The sequence below is a fragment of the Centropristis striata genome, chromosome 1 (assembly GCF_030273125.1).
Source record: "Centropristis striata isolate RG_2023a ecotype Rhode Island chromosome 1, C.striata_1.0, whole genome shotgun sequence".
Lineage (NCBI taxonomy): Eukaryota > Metazoa > Chordata > Actinopteri > Perciformes > Serranidae > Centropristis > Centropristis striata.
In genome coordinates this window covers 1,128,430-1,148,913 of record NC_081517.1, presented here as the reverse complement: position 1 = coordinate 1,148,913, position 20,484 = coordinate 1,128,430, and the positions used below count along the sequence as shown (strand labels likewise).

The 20,484-nt window shown below is 40.3% G+C and overlaps 2 protein-coding genes across 7 annotated transcripts in view; one reads left to right on the top strand and one right to left on the bottom strand.

Moving 5' to 3' along the window:
- Positions 1-5,962, top strand: part of tsc2 (TSC complex subunit 2) — a 63,823-nt gene extending 57,861 nt beyond the window's left edge. For all 6 annotated transcript variants that reach the window (XM_059344694.1, XM_059344427.1, XM_059344493.1 and 3 more), the window contains 7 exons: positions 1,569-1,655; positions 1,756-1,942; positions 2,021-2,160; positions 2,849-2,927; positions 3,266-3,357; positions 3,444-3,542; positions 5,182-5,962. In XM_059344694.1, coding sequence (XP_059200677.1) covers positions 1,569-1,655; positions 1,756-1,942; positions 2,021-2,160; positions 2,849-2,927; positions 3,266-3,357; positions 3,444-3,542; positions 5,182-5,349 — 852 coding nt within the window. In that variant the 3' untranslated portion in view covers positions 5,350-5,962. The remainder of the gene's footprint in view (positions 1-1,568; positions 1,656-1,755; positions 1,943-2,020; positions 2,161-2,848; positions 2,928-3,265; positions 3,358-3,443; positions 3,543-5,181) is intronic.
- A 4,402-nt stretch (positions 5,963-10,364) lies between these two features.
- Positions 10,365-20,484, bottom strand: part of pkd1a (polycystic kidney disease 1a) — a 155,196-nt gene continuing 145,076 nt past the window's right edge. The window contains exons 52-56 of the mRNA XM_059348971.1: positions 19,277-19,448; positions 18,047-18,337; positions 16,271-16,405; positions 13,172-13,498; positions 10,365-12,041 (exon numbers count right to left, since the gene is read on the bottom strand). Coding sequence (XP_059204954.1) covers positions 11,037-12,041; positions 13,172-13,498; positions 16,271-16,405; positions 18,047-18,337; positions 19,277-19,448 — 1,930 coding nt within the window. The 3' untranslated portion in view covers positions 10,365-11,036. The remainder of the gene's footprint in view (positions 12,042-13,171; positions 13,499-16,270; positions 16,406-18,046; positions 18,338-19,276; positions 19,449-20,484) is intronic.

Sequence of the window (20,484 nt, the reverse complement as noted above, 5' to 3'; positions counted from 1 at the left end):
AAATCAGCCCCTAAAACCTGAAGTTTCTCTAGAAATTCAACAGAAGTGTCAACGCTTCTACTAAATAATAGATTTTTCAGCCTCTGTAGCAGATAGAAATGAAATTCAAAAAGTATTTGAGAGCTTATACAAATACTACAAAACGACGTATCCGCTTTCCAGGCTTCAATGGGTTAATGAACATATACATGTAAATATGCAAGATTATAGCCAACAGCTAATTTCCATCTTTAGTCCCTTTGGCAGGTTGATGTCAATACCATAACAATAATAACAATAAAATCAATAAAACAACGATAACAACAAGTTGGCAGTTGGCCTTCATGGCCAGAATGAGCCGGAGGAGAGAAAACGTGTCCTTGAGCAAAATAGAACAGAAAAGAAAAAGAGAAGCAAGAACAATGAAAAGTATAGTGGATCATGGAACATACAGGCCAGGGGTCAGGGGTCAAGGGTCAGGGGACCAAAAGTATTTCACTAGTGTTAAACGCTACGTTTATTATATCAAAGGGTTGATTAAAGTGCAGAGTGCTGAAGTGTTAAAGTGTTAGCTGACTGGCTGACCTGGAATCTGCTCAAGTGGTTTTTACACACACACACACACACACACACACACACACACACACACACACACACACACACACACATACACACACACATTCTTGTACTTCTATCTTTGTGAGGACCCTCATTGTAATAGTAAATTCCCTTGCAAGGTTATAATAGTTTTGGATTTTTCATTAGTTTTTTTGTTTTCAAATTCAGTTAGTTTTAATGAGATTTTAGAGTGAGTTTGCTAGTTTTAGTTTAGTCTTAGTCTTAGTTGTAGTTTTTTGTAATGGGGGTTTTGTTGGGTGGGAGATTAAAAGAGGTCACAGTAAATTTAGCCTTTATTTCCTTTGTCTGATCCATCTTCATTATGTATGAAAAAAGGTGACAAAGATGAAAACGAAGGACATTTTCACTATAATTTTAGTTAGTTTTGTAACCACACAATACAGTTTCAGTTAATTATCATTATCATGTAACCTTTAACCCTTAAAACAAAGTCTGAAATCTAAAAAAAAGCCTGTAAAGAAGTGAGGACCGGCCGAAATGTCCTCACTTTGCAAAAATGCCCTCACTATGTTGGTTAAAAACGTGTTCTGGTCCTCACTATGTAGGAAGTACAAGAACACACACACACACACATAGAAGTGGAGGTAGCCAATGCCATCCATTGTTTTGTGGACTACAGTTTTAAAGCACGAGTTCTCTGCAGTGACCATGTTTGGATGAGATGGTGGAACTGGGGAGGTTGCCCAGGTTACCAGCCCAGCTAATGCTAGCACTAGCTAGCTAATGCTAGCACTAGCTAGCTAATGCACTAGCTAGCTAGTTTGGTTAGCAAGGTGAGAGTTATGGGCATCGGCAAATGAAACATTTTCGAAAATGTTATGATAAGCTCTCATAAACTGATATGGCTCTATGGAGTCGCCCCCTGCTGACCCTTAAACAGAATGCAGGTTTGAGTCATTTCTGAGCTGATGCTGCTGCTTGTTGACACTGTTTATTCTCCTCTGGTGCAGGTGATTGACCGGGCGGTGAAGGTCCTGGACCAGATGCCTCCTTATGACACCCATAAGATTGGCGTGGTGTTCGTAGGAGCGAGTCAGGTGAGGTCACAGAAACATTGACTTTTACCAAATTGGATATTTCTGTCCCATAATTCCCGTCCTCTCCTTCTCACACCGTCACCCTCTCCTCTCTGCTCAGGTTAACAACGAGGTCGCCATCCTGTCCAACGAGTACGGCTCCAACCGCTACGCTGCCTTCCTGACCGGCCTCGGCAAACTAATCCACCTGAAGGACTGTGACCCCGACCAGATATTTCTGGGAGGGCTGGACCAGTACGGAGACGACGGAGAGTTCACCTACTGCTGGCACGATGACATCATGCAGGGTGAGAAATCACATTTATGCAAATAATTTCCTTTCCCCAGCCAGTTTGCTTGTTATTAATGAAGTCCTGTTTCTGCAGCTATCTTCCACATCGCCACTCTGATGCCAAACAAGGAGAGCGACAAGGGTTGCTGCAACAAGAAGCGCCACATCGGCAACGACTTCGTCATGGTGGTGTACAACGACTCTGGAGAGGAGTACAAACTGGGAACCATTAAGGTACATCAACATACAGTACAGGCCAAAAGTTTTAGAACACCCCAATTTTTCCAGTTTTTTCTTGAAATTCAAGCAGTTCAAGTCAAATGAACAGCTTGAAAGGGTCCAAAGGTAAGTGGTGAACTGCCAGAGGTAAATAAAAAAAGGTAAGCTTAACCAAAACTGAAAGATAATGTACATTTCAGAATTATACAAGTAGGCCTTTTTCAGGGACCAAGAAATGGGTTAACAACTTAACTCTATGGAGTCTTGGGCTATTTTGTCCATTTTTGAATTCTTTTCATGTCTTTGTAAGTCATTTTGTGTCTTTTTTTGGTCATTTTATGTCTTTTTTGGTCATTTTGTGTCTTTTTTTAGTCATTTTGTGTCTTTTGGTGTCTTTTTTTGTCATTTTGTGTCTTTTTTTGGTCAATTTGTGTCTTTTTTTAGTCCTTTAGTCCAACATAAAATGTGATTTTGAATCTTTTTTTTTGCTTTCAAAACACTATCATGCTCAATAAAGAATTTTAAATGTTGCAAATGTGCATTCATTTCAGAGTACACTGAGACATTAAACTGCATAATTTTCAATTAAATTCTGGAAAAGTTGGTGTGTTCTAAAACTTTTGACCGGTACTGTACATTCCTGATATCTGCAGAATGTGTGTTGAACTTCTATTCTAAACTTTATTTTCTCCTCTCCCATTAGGGTCAGTTCAACTTTGTAGAAGTCATTATAAAACCTCTGGATTATGAATGTAACCTGGTCACTCTTCAGTGCCGCAAAGGTGAGCCGCTCCCTGCTCCGTCTCTGCTCTCCGTGTTTTGTTTTTCTTTACTCATACGATCTGCAGCATCTTTTGAAGTTTTTAAATCCTCCTTAAAAACACACTTTTTCTCCCTGGCTTTTAATCAAGTTTAAGTGGACATCTTGCAAAAACAAAATATTATTCAAATTTTTAATTTATCTTATTCTATTGTTGCACTGTGTTTATGTATTTTAGTTTTTACCGTATTTCCTACAACTGTGATATCTGTACAGCACTTTGGTCAACCCCGGTTGTTTTAAATGTGCTTTATAAATAAAGTTTGACTTGACTTTACTCCTTCTCTCTCTCTCTTTCAGACCTGGAGGGGTTAGTTGACACAACTGTGGCCAAAATCGTGTCAGACCGCAACCTTCCACTCTTAGTCAGACAAATGGCTCTGCATGCAAATGTAAGTTTAGCCTGTTATCTCCTGTTCTCACTCCCAGTCACACCTCCAGCCACATATTCACATATTCACCCACTGTGTCCCTGCAGATGGCCTCTCTGGTGCACCAGTACCGAGCCAACCCCTCTGATGCTTACGCCTCTAAGTGGCTGGCCAGATTAAGGCACATTAAGAGGATCAGAACGCGGGTAAGGAAACAAACAAACAACAAAGAAGAGCTTCTAATTCAACACTGGCACTGTTTTTACCTGAAGGCCCTGAAGTGGTCCTGAATGAGGCTCTTAGACTCAGTCAGTCAATGTGTTACTGCAGTAGGTGGCGGTTGGCGCGCCTCCAGTCAGGAGAATCAGCCCAACTGACACTGAAGCTTAACAATGTTCTGCTGTTAATGCAGGCTGCAGCTTAATATGTTTTAGACGCTTAAAAAATCTATATCGGTTTAAGTGAATGTTATATTTAGAATATTTTCACTGCTTTACCTTGCTGTCAGACAGCCCTTCCCAACGTGGAACTGAAACCAATATCTATGCTGTCGTAAAAACCATCAGACTACTTTAACAAAAACTTTCTAAAACAAGCATTTCTACGGTGGCCCTGAGAGCTCACAGCGCTGCAACGGAAGAAAACACATGCAAATACACAAAACACAAGAAAACTGAGAAAACATCTTCATCAATTTGACCACAACACAACAGAAGTGTTTCCAGAGGACACTTAAAAGTGATGCACACGTCTGGACACGCTTGTGATATTATCACGTTATTTCAAGATAATTATAATTTGCCGTTATAACGTTGTAACTGGTGTTGTAACTGGTGTGACTCTGGTGTTTTAGAAACACCAGAGTCACATAATAACAGTCAAACTAACCAACTGAGGCAGCAGTGAACCAGCAACACCTGAGTTCTGTCAGGTAAAATTACCTTTTGTTCAAGGAGTCTGATGCTCTGACAAGAGCATAGAATAAGATAAGATACACTTTATTGTCCTTGGAAGGAAATTTGAATGGTTTCAGTTAGGGGTGTGCCCTATCGTATCGTTCACAATAATATCGGTATTTTTTTTTTTATGGTTAAAAAAAATGCATATCATGATATTGTCAACGTTCCTACTTCTTGATGTAGTGGTTAAAGTTGTTTTAATCACAAAAAGCTACTTACTCCCTGTCGCTAAACACATGCAGCTTTCAAAATAAGAGCACAGTGTGTTAACAGAATCCACCACAGAATTTACAGGAAGACTGTCAAAATAAGATGCCTTAAATAAAACTTTATTCTCCTTTACAAAATGCCATTAAAATATGCCCCCGGAACCCCTAAATGGTTATTTTTATTATTTATTTTACTCAAGAGTCAAGAGTACATTTTTTTATATTTGGCAACTGGTGAGATTTCCACTTCAAACTACATTTGTAATTATTTATACGGACTAAAAAAATTGTTTTTACTTTTTAAGTATTTCCTAATATCGTCAAGAATATCGTTATCGCAAAAATAGCCTGAAATATCGTGATATTCTTTTAGGGCCATATCGCCCAGCCCTAGTTTCAGTTCCCCCCGTGTAATCTTACACAGGGCTGTCCGATGGCAAGATAAAGTGGTGAAAATATTCCAAGTATAGCACACCCTAAACTGATATTGATATTTTTATGTGGCTAAAACAAATCGTCCCCAGCAGCACATTGCTTAGATTCAATGTGGATCCACCTGCCTGGTTCTCCAAACTAGACTCATACAGCACCACTTCAATAAATCTGAGCTATCCCTTAACTGTTTTTTGTTTTTTTTAAATGTCATGTGATCTTGTGGTCTCTCTGCTCTGGTTCAGGCTCAGGAAGACATCCAGTCCCGGTCGACGCCGGGCATCTCTCTGACCCAGGGACACACTCAGCAGAACAAGTCCTTCCAGCAGAGCACTCAGGCACAAAACCCAGAAGCCTCCGGCCAGAGGAAGAGACTCGTCTCTACAGTGGATGACTTCACTGATTTTGTTTGATTACATTTCTTGTCCTGGCACACACACACACACACACACACACACACACACACACACATACATACATACATACATGTCTTTAATAGTTGTGAGGACCACCACTTCCCCTAGCCCAACACACACATTTCAGGGTTTACCATCTCTGTTAGGACCTTCCCTGAAATTCATACAGATGATTAATTAAGGCCTTTAGAGTCTATCCTAGCATTTTCTTTGTGAGGACTGGAAAAAATGTCCTCACAACTACAAATGTCCTCACAATGTTGGTATTCTGCCATGGGTTGGTCCTCACAACTATATGAAGACAAACACACACACACACACACACACACACACACACACACACACACACACACCTGGGGGAGTTTACTTTCATTTCTCTGTGTGGAAGAATTCAGGACACACTGATTTTGACTTCAACCAATTGGGACTTTGTATTGGAGATCCTCTAAGCTTCATGGTATCATAAAAGCTTATTTTGTGATGAAGTATTGATATGTGAAGACAGTAATTTCTGCATATTTTTCAAGATGCTAACGCTTTGCACTTTCTAGGTCTAATCATGATGTTTCTGACGTGCAACATGAGACGAGTAAAGCTGTACAGAACACTATGTTTGAGAGCAGGCTGGGTGTGTTTGTGAGCAAATATGTGTGTGGAATAAAAAAAAGCGAACGTGGAAAAAGTTTTGTTTGAAATTTGGATCTGTGAGTGCTTGGTTGCAGACCAACTGTCACATTTTTTTTTGATTTAGTGTTTAGTGAAACCAAAACAAGGTTATAATAGTTTTGGATTTTTCATTAGTTTTAGTTTTAATTTCGTTGTCATTTTTTGCTTTCAAATTCAGTTAGTTTTAGTTAGTTTTTAGAGTGAGTTTGCTAGTTTTGATTAGTTTTATTTTTTGAAAATGCTTAGTTTTAGTTTAGATTTTATTAGTTTTAGTGTTAGTTTTAGTGTTTTGTAATGGGGTATTTGTTGGGTGCCTGATTCAAAAAGGTCACAATAAATGTTTCCTTTATTTCCTTTGTCTGATCCATCTCAGCCCCAATAAGTTTATTAAGTCATAAAACCAGATAGATGAAATAGATTTCATATCAACCAAAAAGGTTTACGTATGAAAAAAGTTGACAAAGACGAAAACTAAGGACATTTTCACTATAATTTTAGTTAGTTTTAGTTAGTTTTGTAACCACACAATACAGTTCCAGTTAGTTATCGTTTTTTATAAACTCATTTTTATTTTTATTTCAGTTAACGAAAATGTGTTTTCAATTCTAGTTTTCGTTATTTCGTTAGTTTTCGTTAACTATAATAACCTTGAACCAAAACCATTTCATTATGCACAGTTCAGCTGTCAAACTCTTTATTCGACTTTGTCAAGTGCAAAAGCAGGAGAAGTGCTACAAAAAAATACAGATATGAGATACAAAGAAGAGCATAGACGAATGTTTTCAAAGACAAACCATTTTAAAAACAAAATGCATCGTACAAAACACAAAGAGACGAGACTAGAAAGGCTTTGGCACCATCTTGTTCCACACTGGACACAAAGAGAGAGAATAAGTGGAGGCGTTGACTGCTGAGCTTCCTGTGGTTTCTATATTATCTTGCATATTGTGGACAAAGAGTTATATTAAATACATTGATAGCTTTGGCTGTAGTGCTTCAGTTAGATTGGAGAAATGTAAAACTTTGGGGGTTGCAACACCAGTGCTTGACCTAATGCATATGCCACTGCAGCACATAAACAATACTGATCATGAAAAGCAAAAATATATACACCAAAAGCACCAAAATATACACAAATGTACACACACAGATGAAGCAGGGTCTTTTTCCTTTCTTTTCAATAGAGCCTGGAAGATATAATGCAACTTACTGCGTAGGAAAAAAAGTTGAGATTATGTTTTAAAGTAAAATTATTAAGGGTGTTAGCATTTAGCTTGCTAATGCTAGCGTTTGATCCTTGACAAATCCCCGTTTAAACAGGGTGCCGACACATAATAACTCCCCAGAGAAGAACAAAGATGACTGGCGTGATTTAACCACAATATATATCATTTCCTTAGATTATTGAAAGCACCTATTTAGCCCCCAGTTTTGGTTTTCCTGGTTCTCTTTCCAGGTTATGGGGGGAAAAGGTGGGTTCCCTGAGATCTGCCCACTGTACACAGGAAGTACTTATGGTACTCCAAATGAAGACATTAAAAACAGAAAGATTAACAACAAAACTACCAAAAGCAAACAAACAAAAAAAAAGTACAAACACAACTACTAGCTGTGGCTTCAACACCTTTGATAATACTTACTAGGATGTTTCTATAATGTGTTAAGATATGAAATGAAAACTTGACACGAGAGTTAAATATGGCATCAGCTCCGTTAGAAAGAAATAAAGTGCTAAGTACAAAATGAATGATTGAATTACTTGGCATGGTAAAAGTCAGGATGCATACATAAGCTTTGGCAACGTTTATAGTTCAGATACAGTATGAGTGAAGCTTTCTATCGTCTGGACACCAAGCTTATTATTATTTACTCCACAACTCATCCAAAAATAATAAAAAAAACAATCTACATCAGAACAAAAGTGCTTTTAAATCACAACCATATTGAACACAACATACTGAAATGAGACTGGGAGTCATTATAGCTTTATGATGGGAGAACTTGTGTAAATGTTCAGTACTGAATTACCTTATAATAATAATAATATTATATAATAATAATAATACTTCCTGCTTCCTCAATTAATCTCCACTGAGCATCACATCTTATCCTTATTATCTGTGTTATCCCTCTTCTCTAGGGTTGGTGACTGGATCAATATATCAGATATTGAATGATCGGGAGAATATATTGGCTATTGCATGACTGGACAAATTAATTATTGGGTGATTAGACAAATAAATGTATTATTGGGCAATTAAATTAGCCGATTGGAATAAAATATATCAGTTATCAATCGACTGAAAAATCTATATTTGCTGTCGTGTGACTAGATGAATATTTGACCTACTGAGCAATTTAGTCCAATATATTGGTTATTCTGCAATAAAATATATGTTCATTTTATTATTATTATTATACGTCATTGAGCAAGGCTAGTGGATGAATACAGTCATGGAAAAAATGATAAGACCACCCGTGTTTTCTTCACTTTATTGTTCATTTTAATGCCTGGTTCATCTGTTTGGACAGATTTAATGATAATAACAAAAATAGCTTAATATAGTGTAATTTAAGAGCTGATATCTAGACATTTTCCATGTTTTTATGGAAGTTATTATCAAGAAAACCATGGAAAATGGCTAGATCTCAGCTCTTAAACTCTTATGAGCAAAAATAGCTTAATAGAGTGTAATTTAAGAGCTGATATCTAGACATTTTCCATGGTTTTCTTGATAATGATTTTAGTTATTATCAAGAAAACCATGTTAAATGTCTAGATATCAGCTCTTAAATTAAACTCTTATGAGCTATTTTTGTTGTTATCATTATATTTGTCCAAACAGATGTTCCTTTAGTTGTACCAGACATTAAAATGAACAAGAAACTGAAGAAAAATGGTGGTCTAATACATTTTTCCATGACTGTATATCATGTTAAGGGGCGATTGGCAGATCTTTCAGCCATCTTTCAGCATGTTTTTTTGGGGTGATTTTTTTAAATGTATTCTGCCGGAAACAGACACCTGCTGATTATTTTGTCCTGAATGTTTCCGGTTAGAGACTTGTAACCCATCACTCAACCCTTAAACACTTCTGCTCTACTTTGTTCTGTGCTACTAAAACTTCCTGCTCCTCCATATTGTTCCTTCTCGTGGCTTTCCTTTTTTCTTTGTACTCTTTTTTCCCGTACATCTCCAGTATGGAGGGGACGGTTATATTGGACCCTGAAGAGCTGGTTGCTGGGACCCCAACAACCTTGTTAGTGTGTGTGTGTGTGTGTGTGTGTGTGTGTGTGTGTGTGTGTGTGTGTGTTCTTGTACTTCCTACATAGTGAGGACTGGAACACGTTTTTAACCAACAGAGTGAGGACATTTTTGCAAAGTGAGGACATTTTGGCCGGTCCCCTCAAAAATGAGAGTTTAAAAAATTAACTGAAACTGTATTTTGTGGTTACAAAACGAACTAAAACTAACTAAAATTATAGTGAAAATGTCCTTCGTTTTCATCTTTGTCAACTTTTTGAAGATCCATAAGACAAAGGAAACAAAGGGAAAATTTACTGTGACCTCTTTTAATCTCCCGCCCAACAAATAAAACCCCATTACAAAAAACTACAACTAATAAAAACTAAACTAAAACTAATCATTTCAAAAAAATAAATACTAAACTAAAACTAGCAAACCCACTATAAAAACTAAGTAAAACTAACTGAATTTGAAACAAAAATTCACAACAAAATTAAAACTTTTAACCTTGCAAGGGAATTTACTATTACAATGAGGGCCCTCACAAAGATAGAAGTACAAGAATGTGTGTGTGTGTGTGTGTGTGTGTGTGTGTGTGTTCTTGTACTTCCTACATAGTGAGGACCGGAACACGTTTTTAACCAACAGAGTGGGGACATTTTGGCCGGTCCTCTCAAAAATGAGAGTTTTCAAAATTAACTGAAACTGTATTGTGTGGTTACAAAACGAACTAAAACGAACTAAAATTATAGTGAAAATGTCCTTCGTTTTCATCTTTGTCAACTTTTTTTGAAGATCCATAAGACAAAGGAAACAAAGGGAAAATTTACTGTGACCTCTTTTAATCTCCCACCCAAACAAAAAAAACTACAACTAATAAAAACTAATAATTTCAAAAAAATAAATACTAAACTAAAACTAGCAAACCCACTATAAAAACTAATTAAAACGAACTGAATTTGAAACAAAAATTCACAACAAAATTAAAACTTTTAACCTTGCAAGGGAATTTACTATTACAATGAGGGCCCTCACAAAGATAGAAGTACAAGAATGTGTGTGTGTGTGTGTGTGTGTGTGTGCTGTATTTTGTTTCCCTTTGTACCTCAGTGGGCTGAAGTGTACGGCACATTACAATTAGCGTGTCCGTGCATACAGTGTTATTTCTATGCATGTGTATACCTGCATGTGCGTATATCTGTGTGTGCCTGCATGCAAATTTGGGTTCATTATAACACGACTATCTTCAAACAGGCCACAAGTACCCATGGTGACCGAAATATACAATACAAAAAATATGTAGACAGACAAACATAACTGAGAAATCAACACGATTTTCTGAGATACACAAAACAAAAAGACTGATAGCATCCATGGTGTGCTTTCAGCTGGTTAGATCCTCAGGAGAGCACGATCATGTGCTCCTGTCGACGACGCCACGCCACCGCCAGGGTCACGGGGTCAGTTTTAGTCCGGGGGGACGGGGAGGAGGATTACTTCCTGGTTTCAATGTTGACCTCTACTTCGCTGACTAAACCAGCTCAGTGATCATGTGGTGACCTGCACCTTGTTACTGAAACACTCAACACTTCTAATAAACCTGCTCAGTCTGATTTATTATCTTCATCTCTCTTTAGACTGATTCTCCTACTTTCTTATCAAGACTTTCAGGTTTAGAGAGTCACCGAGGGGACAAAACCTGCTGCCCCCTCCTCCTCTCACCTTTAGCCCAAACATTTATCTTTGCTCCACCTCTAACTCCTCCGTGTCCTCATGATTTGGGGTGTCCCGGGCCGTGCCGGTCCAGGTTTGGGTGCACCTTGTTTTTGAGCGGTGGGGGTTTGCGTTTCCTCTTGCGAGTAGGAATGGTGGTGGTGTGAGCCGGGTGGTTGAAGAGGCTGGAGGAGGCCAGCGCCTCCCTCTCGGTGGGAGGCTCCCAGTCCCGGCTGCTGGGAGGAGTCGGGGCGGGGGTGGAGGGTAAGGAAGGAGTAGCTGCAGGAGTAGATGGAGGAGCAGAGGGGGTTTTGGTCGTGGGGACGTGTGAAGGAGGAGAGTTTGCTGCTGAGGAGGAGGTGTCTGTGAGAGGAGGTGGAGGAGGAGCAGTGACTGAAGCTTTGATAGATGACGGAGGAGGAGCAGGCGTGTGTGTAGCTGAAGCTGGTCTGGCCTTTAAAAAGGGGACCGGTGTGGCTACGGGAGTCTTTCTGTTCCCGCATTCCTTAGGAAGTTCACTTTTATCCGTCTTTCTCCCCTTTTTGCTCCCTTTGTGTTTTTCTTTCCCGCTCTTCCGTTCCTCCTCGCTGCTCCTCCCCCTCGGCCCCGCCTCCCTCCTCCCTCCTCCTCTCTCCCTCGCTCTGCGCCTCCTCTTCCTCTGGTTGCGCTCCAGCTTGCACTCGATGTGGTACACGTCCTCCGTTGCCACGGTGACGCGGTCCAGCTGCTGCAGCAGGGCGTCCAGCGTGGGGAGGAGCCTCCTCAGGGACGCCTCCGTCTCCGCCCGCTCCCTCCAGCTGGTGCTCCCCATCACCACCCCCGGGCCCAGACCCAGACCCAGACCCAGGCCCAGGCCCAGGCCGATCCCCGGGGCCTCCGTCAGGCTGCAGGGGCTGGAGGACGCCGGGCGCCACGACGCCTCCGAGCCGGCGTCCACGCTGTCCGGGGAGGGGGCGGAGTCAGGGCCGTCCAGCGGCGGCAGACACAGAGACTTACAGTCGCTGGTGGAGGAGGAACGGGACGGAGGCAGCTCCATGCCCTCGAAACGCACCTTATGACGGAACTGAGGAGGAAACAGGAAAAGATGGAGGATTAGGGGACACGTTCCAGGATTCATGTATATCTTTCTATAGACAGGAACATCTCAACATATTAGAATATGATGGAAAGTCCATTTCCAGTAGTTCAAGTCAAACAGCCCCAACCAAGTATTGAGTCATATAGATGGACATACTCTTCAGAGGACAACATTTCCATATTGACTCTTATTTAGACACCTTCAAAATAAAGTGTTACCATATCTTGCATGTTCAAAAAATTGCCTAAGTCACATTTTATTTTGAATGAGGTGATTATTTTAACAGTGTGAGGATATGAAGTTGTTAAAGGGTCTCATCAGGCGTTGTGGTGAAACTGGCAGCCCTCCCACTCAATTAAATGTGTCTATCTGTTGCCAAAAATAAATAAAGATGTCATTCATTTGAAGATAATGTTTTAGGCCAATATTAAATTCTGTTTTGGTTCCCGCATGAGTGGAGACTGCCAACAGTGTCAGACCATAAACCAAAACAATGAGAGTAGAAATGTAATAGAAAAAAGAGTTGATTAATTTTTTTTAAACTCGTAAGCTGAGAGGACCTGCATCACTAAAAATCATCTTCTCATCTGAATCTTTTCATATAGAAATGAAACACTGATTAGTGCAGCTTCAAATAAAAATTAATTTAGAAAAGATTATATTCAGGTGCATCCCAGGAAATTAGAATATGATGGAAAAGTCCATTTTTCCAGTAGTTCAAGTCAAATAGCTCCAACCAAGTATTGAGACATACTCTTCAGAGGCCAACATTTACATATTAAACTAATAATATACTTTTTAAAATTGGTCTTTTGTAATATTAAAATTTTTTTGAGACACTGAATTTTAGGTCTTCATTAAATGTAAGCCATAATCATTATAATTAGAAGAAATTAAATAAATTAAGACATGAAATGATTCATTCTGTGTGTAATGGATCTATAGAATGTGTTATTTCCACTTTTTGAATTGAATTACTGACATAAATAAACTTTTCTATGATATTATAATTTATTTAGATGCACCTGTAGTACGAGAGAAGAGCACGCTACCATTAGTCTTTTTATAAATCTTTATGAAAATGAAAATCTGCTGTATATTGAAACAGGAAGTACCTCCTTGGCCCTGCTGAGTCCCATCCACATCTTGAGCCGTCTGAGGAACAGCTCCACCATCTCGTAGTCCTGCAGGTCCACGGCTGGCCGGTACAGCTCTGCTCGAGCTCTCCGGTAGTTCCTCAGTAACACGGAGGTGACCAGCCAGAGCAACGCCAGCCGCAGCACGGCGAAGCTGGCGTGGTAGACCAGCGCCGAGACGCTGCTGGAGGGGCCGCTGATGGTCCAGCTGGGACGCCATGACAGCAGGCCACGCCCACCGGCGCCCAACAGGGACAGACAGGACGAGCTCACGCTGCCGTAGCCGTCAAACACCGAGTGGAAGAGCTGCAGGAGGAGACAGACGGAGGAAACAGTCACTCCAAGGGGAAACTAAGGAAAAAATGATAAATATGTCTTCATCTAGACAGTTGTTTTTATTTTAACCCATAAGAACCTATGGTGAGAGCCGTGTAGCAAGTAGAAATAGAAGCTGTTGGGTAACTTTGTGATGCTACATACACATTTTATTCTTAAGTTTTTCCCTAAGATGGAACTTGAGAACAAATAAGATTCTTGAAAACAACAATCTTTCTCTTAGGTTATCAAGTTTACTGATATACTGTATGTTTTATGTGGTAATTATGTTTGATGTTTGTTTGTGTCTTGTTTAGTTTTGATGTGTTAAGGTTCTTGTTTATTATTGTGGTTGTATTTATTTATTTGGGTTGGTTTTGTGATTTTGTTGTTGTTGTATTTTTTGTTTTGTTTTTGTTTTTCTCTCTGTGTTTGTGTTGTGTTTTGTCTAAATTAATAAAAAAAAATTTTTTTAAAAATTAAAAAAAACAACAATCTTCGATTTCTTCTCAAATTTCTTCACAACTTTAAGAGAAGTCTTAAAACAGCTACAGTGAAAAGCAAAGTATTAATATGTATTTACTTGAACATTTTTTTGTGAAATTTCTTTGATTTATTTACTATTTAGTTTAACCCTAGACTAATTTGTTAACAAATGTATTATTTTGGCAGTTGACCTATAATTGTAATGTCCTTTCAGTCTGTGTGACATAGAAAAAATATTACCTTGTCATCTGCAAGTGCCTAATCATACTTATTGCTTCATTTTCTTGTTCATTTTAATGCCTGGTATAACTAAAGGTTGGACAAATATAATAATAACAACAAAAATAGCTCAAAAGAGTTTAATTTCAGAGCTGATATCTAGACATTTTTCCATGGTTTTCTTCATAATAACCAATATCATTATCAAGAAAACCATGGAAAATGTCCAGATATCAGCTCTGAAATTACACTCGATTTGTCCAAACAAATGTAACTTTAGTTGTACCAGCAAGAACTTAAAGAAAAAGGGTGTTCTAATATTTTTTTCCATAACATGCTGGTTAAAACAAGGACAAAAAACAACCAAAACTGAATTTCCCCTCGTGGATAAATAAAGTAATTTTGATTTGAAAGTAGAAAGAGAAGCTGTTGGGTAACTTTGTGATGCTACAGACACAGATTCATCTCCTCCAGCATTATGTATGTAGACTTATAGCACAAATGCTGAATAAATGTTGTTTTATTGTCCTCTTTCAGTAAAGCTCGTTGGCACGGTAACTAAGACAGCAAGGCTGTTCTATAACAGAGTATATAGTTATTGTTGTTGTTGTTGTTGTAACAATGGAGATGAAGCTGTGTGTGTGGGCTTACAGGGAAGATTTATTGGAGATTAAGTCGACTAAAGAAAGTGAAGGAATACGGCATCTTCTGACCAGACTGAACATCAACATGTATTAAAGGTAAACACACGTGGGAGGTGAAGTCTTTTCATATGTTAACTTTCTTTTTTAGTCCTTCTTTTTATTGCTTTGTCTCCTGTGTCTTATGTAAAGAGTCCTTGGGTTTCTGGAGACGCGTTATGCATTATGCATTTCCATCATGCTTTATGTGTGTTTGTGTGAGTGAAAGAGAAGGAGCAGAGGGAGGAGGTGAGGGAGGAGCAGAGGGAGGAGGTGAGGGAGGAGCAGAGGGAGGAGAAGGAGGTGAGGGAGGAGGTGAGGGAGGAGCAGAGGGAGGAGAAGGAGGTGAGGGAGGAGGTGAGGGAGGAGCAGAGGGAGGAGGTGAGGGAGGAGGTGAGGGAGGAGGTGAGGGAGGAGCAGAGGGAGGAGGTGAGGGAGGAGCAGAGGGTGGAGGTGAGGGAGGAGGTGAGGGAGGAGCAGAGGGAGACGAAATACAATAAATTATTATTATAAAATAATAATAAATAAATAATAATAATAATAAATTATTCAATAGTGAATCAGAAGGAGCAGAGGGAGGAGGTGAGGGAGGAGCAGAGGGAGACGAAATACAATAAATTATTATTATAAAATAATAATAAATAAATAATAATAATAATAAATTATTCAATCGTGAATCAGAAGGAGCAGAGGGAGGAGGTGAGGGAGGAGGTGAGGGAGGAGCAGAGGGAGACGAAATACAATAAATTATTATTATAAAATAATAATAAATAAATAATAATAATAATAAATTATTCAATAGTGAATCAGAAGGAGGTGATGGAGGAGGTGATGGAGGAGGTGAGGGAGGAGGTGATGGAGGAGGTGAGGGAGGAGCAGAGGGAGGAGGTGATGGAGGAGGTGAGGGAGGAGCAGAGGGAGGAGGTGAGGGAGGAGGTGAGGGAGGAGCAGAGGGAGGAGGTGAGGGAGGAGGTGAGGGAGGAGCAGAGGGAGGAGCAGAGGGAGGAGGTGATGGAGGAGGTGAGGGAGGAGCAGAGGGAGGAGGTGAGGGAGGAGGTGAGGGAGGAGCAGAGGGAGGAGCAGAGGGAGGAGGTGAGGGAGGAGCAGAGGGAGGAGGTGAGGGAGGAGCAGAGGGAGGAGCAGAGGGAGGAGGTGAGGGAGGAGCAGAGGGAGGAGGTGATGGAGGAGGTGAGGGAGGAGCAGAGGGAGGAGGTGAGGGAGGAGCAGAGGGAGGAGCAGAGGGAGGAGCAGAGGGAGGAGCAGAGGGAGGAGGTGAGGGAGGAGCAGAGGGAGGAGGTGATGGAGGAGGTGTGGGAGGATCAGAGGGAGGAGCAGATGGAGGAGCAGAGGGAGGAGGTGATGGAGGAGGTGGTCTGACCAGGTGTCCTGTGTGAGAGAAGGCCAGCAGCAGCAGCAGCAGCGTCAGGCCGACTCCCAGCAGCTCCCAGACGGAGCGCCGCAGGGCGCGGCCGAACACCGCCCACTCCCGCAGGAACCGCAGCTGGTGGGACGCCTGAAAGATGGAGGGAGGGAGGCAACAATAAGACATCAAAAAAGATTTTCTCTTAGTAACTGTTACGTGTCAGGCAGCAATGTGTGTGTTTTTGTATTTCTCCTCCCTCCTTTTCCTGTTTTCAGGTGATTCCTGTCAGTGATTGGGATGACAACCTGCAGGTGATTACTAATGAGCTGCTACCTGTGGAACCAGGCTGTGCTGTCTATTGGCTCCCTGCATCCCCAGCTGGCCAATCACAATGAAAGAGACACTTTTAAATGGAGGACATCTTGGGCCTTCATTCTCTCTTGGTTTTCCAATGCATTTGCTGGCTTTGATTAAGAAAATTGGTTTGTGTGGTGGGAGGTTGGGACTAGGTAAGTTTGGGGTACCCTGTACATTTTTGCATCACGTAGGTTATTTTCTGTTACTCCATTAGGTTATTGGTTGTGCCACCCCTGTATTGTTTTGAAAGTCTTTTTGTAGATAAGTTAGTTAGGCCTTTTGTTTGTTTGTTTTTTTCTTCACAGCTAGGTTAGATCGGCCTTGTTTTGTTATATTTGTTTCAACTTTCTTTTGGCACAATCACTTGTCTCATCCTCCCCCACCTTAGTGTGTCTTTTTCTAATATAAATAGAAATTGGCCTATTTTATTTCATTTCATATTTCATATATTAAAATGTGCGCTTTATGAAGCTTTGATTTTAAAAAAACTACTTGTGACATGTCATATTTGACTTTGACTGAACATTTGCTCTCACTTTGAGATAAAAACATCAGGATATATATCGCCCAGCCCTAGTTTCATGTAGGAACTATTTTCTATCAACATAACAAGCCCAGAATGAAGGAAGCACCAGGCTCCTCATGGACCAGAGGCTCACGTTGTTAACAATAATCCTCCTCAGCTGAGCGGTTCTGTAGCATGCTTCCTTCTAGCCTTGATAGATCAACAACTCATCAGGAAAGGCTGACTAAGGCAGCTGTTCTCAACCTTGGGGTCGGGACCCCAATTGGGGTTGCGAGATGATTTCTGGGGGTCGCCAAATCAATTTGGTCATTTAATGTCTTTTTTTGATCATTTTGTGTTTATTTTAGTCATTTTGTGTCTTTTTTTTTGGTGAATTTGTGTCTTTTTTTAGTCATTTTGTGTCTTTTTTTGGTCATTTTGTTTCTTTTTTGGGTCAATTTGTGTCTTTTTTTTGTCACTTTGTTTCCTTTTTTGGGTAATTTTGTGTCTTTTTTGGTAATTTTGCGTCTTTTTTTGGTCATTTTGTGTCTTTTGGTCATTTTGTGTCTTTTTTTTATCATTTTGTGGTCAATTTGTGTCTTTTTTTGATCATTTTGTGGTCAATGTGTGTCTTTTTTGGTCATTTTGTTTCTTTTTTGTATGATCTGAACTGTGAGTGTGAGATTGTGTTCAGTGAGCGGGGGTCACGGACAACATGCATGTTAAATTGGGGGTCGCGACTCAAAAAGGTTGAGAACTACTTCACTAAGGGAATAAATCAGTCTGAAGTAGTCTAATTTGCTTATAGACTTCTCTACAATCAGCTACTAGAAAGAACATCGTTGTTAACACTGATACAAAAATGAGACCAAGGCTGAAATATTTCTTTTTTCCAGCCTGTAGTGCTTCTCTTGGCCTTCTGCTCTCACCTTGAGCACCAGAATGAACAGCAGCAGAGCAGACGTGGTTGTGTAGAGCTGACTCTGTCTGGCCAGAGGAGAGAAGTCAGTGAAGGCATCGCGGGGGTGCTTCAGGTAGGACGCCCACTGCTGCGTGGCCATGCTGCAGCGGCTCAGGTGCAGCCCGCACACGGACGCCGCCAGCGCCAGCTTACAGACGCCCAGCAGCCTCCAGGTGGACAGCAGGTACACGTAGCCCAGTCTGAGGAAGCCCAGGATCCCCCGAACCAGGAAGTACAGGACCAGGGCCAGGAGGACCATCTGGAGGAGAGGAGATGTTAAAACATGTCGCCAAGGTTACAAAGCCAAAGACAGGGGGATGGAGGTACTGTAGGTAGTTTTTTTAATTAGGGCCTTGGGGCAATCGCACCGAGCACTGGTCCCATCCAGCAATATCTGTAGGGACCAGGGCTGCACTACTGTTATACTGTGGATTTCTTCTTCTTCCTCTTCCGGACTCAATTTCGTCCCGCTACTAGTCCTACAACTTGAAGAGTTGCAGGACAAATTATATATCAAAACGTGTGGTTTGATCGGGATCAGTGTGCTATTACTTTTCTCTACAGAATACGATTTTTTTGCGACGTGAGTCGCATTGAAGTGAATGGGACGGCTGACAAAAAATGAGCGAAAAAGAACAATAATTGGAGATATTTAAACGTCTACTTCTCCGCTCCATTTAAACTTTAAACAGTAGACACAAGTCTTGTGTATCGGTGTATTAATCCACGTTTCGATAGGTCATATAGTTTTTTATCAATCCCTGTTCAATGACCATGATCATTTTTGGAGAAATTCTGAGATTATAATGGGTGTGTATTGCACGGAATGTTGCACAGTGTGTGACATCATCACCAGAGTGTAGAGGTAGAGGTAAAACTGTCAAAAAATAAATTTGAAAACTGCGCTCCAGGCCGCAAATTCCACTCTACAGAAATAATTTATACATAGAAACGTAGGAAAATTAGTCTTCTCCTTCACAATCCTCTGGTAAAGCTGTCAGAGTTATAGTTTGGGCGTAGGACGCACAGATGCACTACCAACACCACCAACAGCCTCATTGGCTCCCATATTAAAAACACAGGAAGACTTCGGAATAAGGGAAATGTAACAGTTTTTTTAGATCGCTCTAACAAAGCTATTTTTTCATTTTTGTTAAAAAAGGAAAATTTTCTAGTTATTATTATTGTCAGTTATTACCATGAGAAGCAGCTGCAGGTCCAGGCCTGTGATTGGCCACAGAGTGATGACAGCGAGGTCGAGGCTGGACTGGGCACGCTCAGAAACCGGAAACTCAAAGCGGAAGGAGAAGACGGCCAGGAGGTTTGTGTTGATGTTGTAGAGAGAAAACTCCACAAACACAGCACGGCTCCTACACACACACACACACACACACACACACACACACACACACAAAGTACACACTTAATGCACGATGATAAAATCAGCAGCCACTTCCTGTTTTGGTTACCTCTCTTTTGGAACCAACTTTAATATTTTATTTATCTTATTTAAGTGTTTCCATCACAGGAACTGAGATAAAAAGCTCAGTTTAATAGAGTCTAATGTGCCATAAGAGACCTCCACCTCCCATTTTTTATTGGCTCCCCTCTGAATATTTGCAACCTAATACCAAATGTGGTATTAACAGAATTTTGAGATTGTTTGTGCCATCAGTTTTTATTCTCAGAACAATTGTTGGAAGGCGGCCCACATTCTCTGCACATTCTTTACTGGATCCTTTTCAACGTTTTATTCTAATGTTTGATGTTTTCATGTGCAGCTTTTTAATGACTGCAGGCTGTAAGACAAAATACACTTCAGGGAGAATCAAACTGCACTCCAGATTTATAGCGCCACGAGGACGCATGGTTCTGTTTTATTTCAAACATTGTGAAACTGTGAGCACAAGTCCGATTCCTCTCCCTTCTCTCGGCCCCTGCTCTCTGGAACAACCAGACCAGGCTGGTGAGATCAGTGAACAAACTCCTCGTTTACAACATAAAAAGTGAACTCAAATAACACAGTCTGTATTGATTTTATTGCCTTGGCCTCTGTATTAAATATCTTGCAGTGCGCTAGGATGTTATTATGTTTACACTGCAAAAAAAGAAAAGTTGGGTGAACTCAAAATTTCGAGGCAACAAACTTCGATAAAATTTTAAGTTGGACAATTAAACTAAATATTTTAAGTTTTGTTTTTGAGTTTGCTCAACTCTGAATTCAGATATTTGAACTTATAATTTTACATTGTAATAACTTTTAATCCTAACTTCTGCTAACTTCTGCAATGTGCTGAATTGGCACGATTGTATGAAATGTCAGCTAATGTTGCGACCACAATTTTGAGTTAGCATTGATACGCTAATGGCTACTCTTGTAGCTTTAACAAGCAGCGCCGCTAGCAT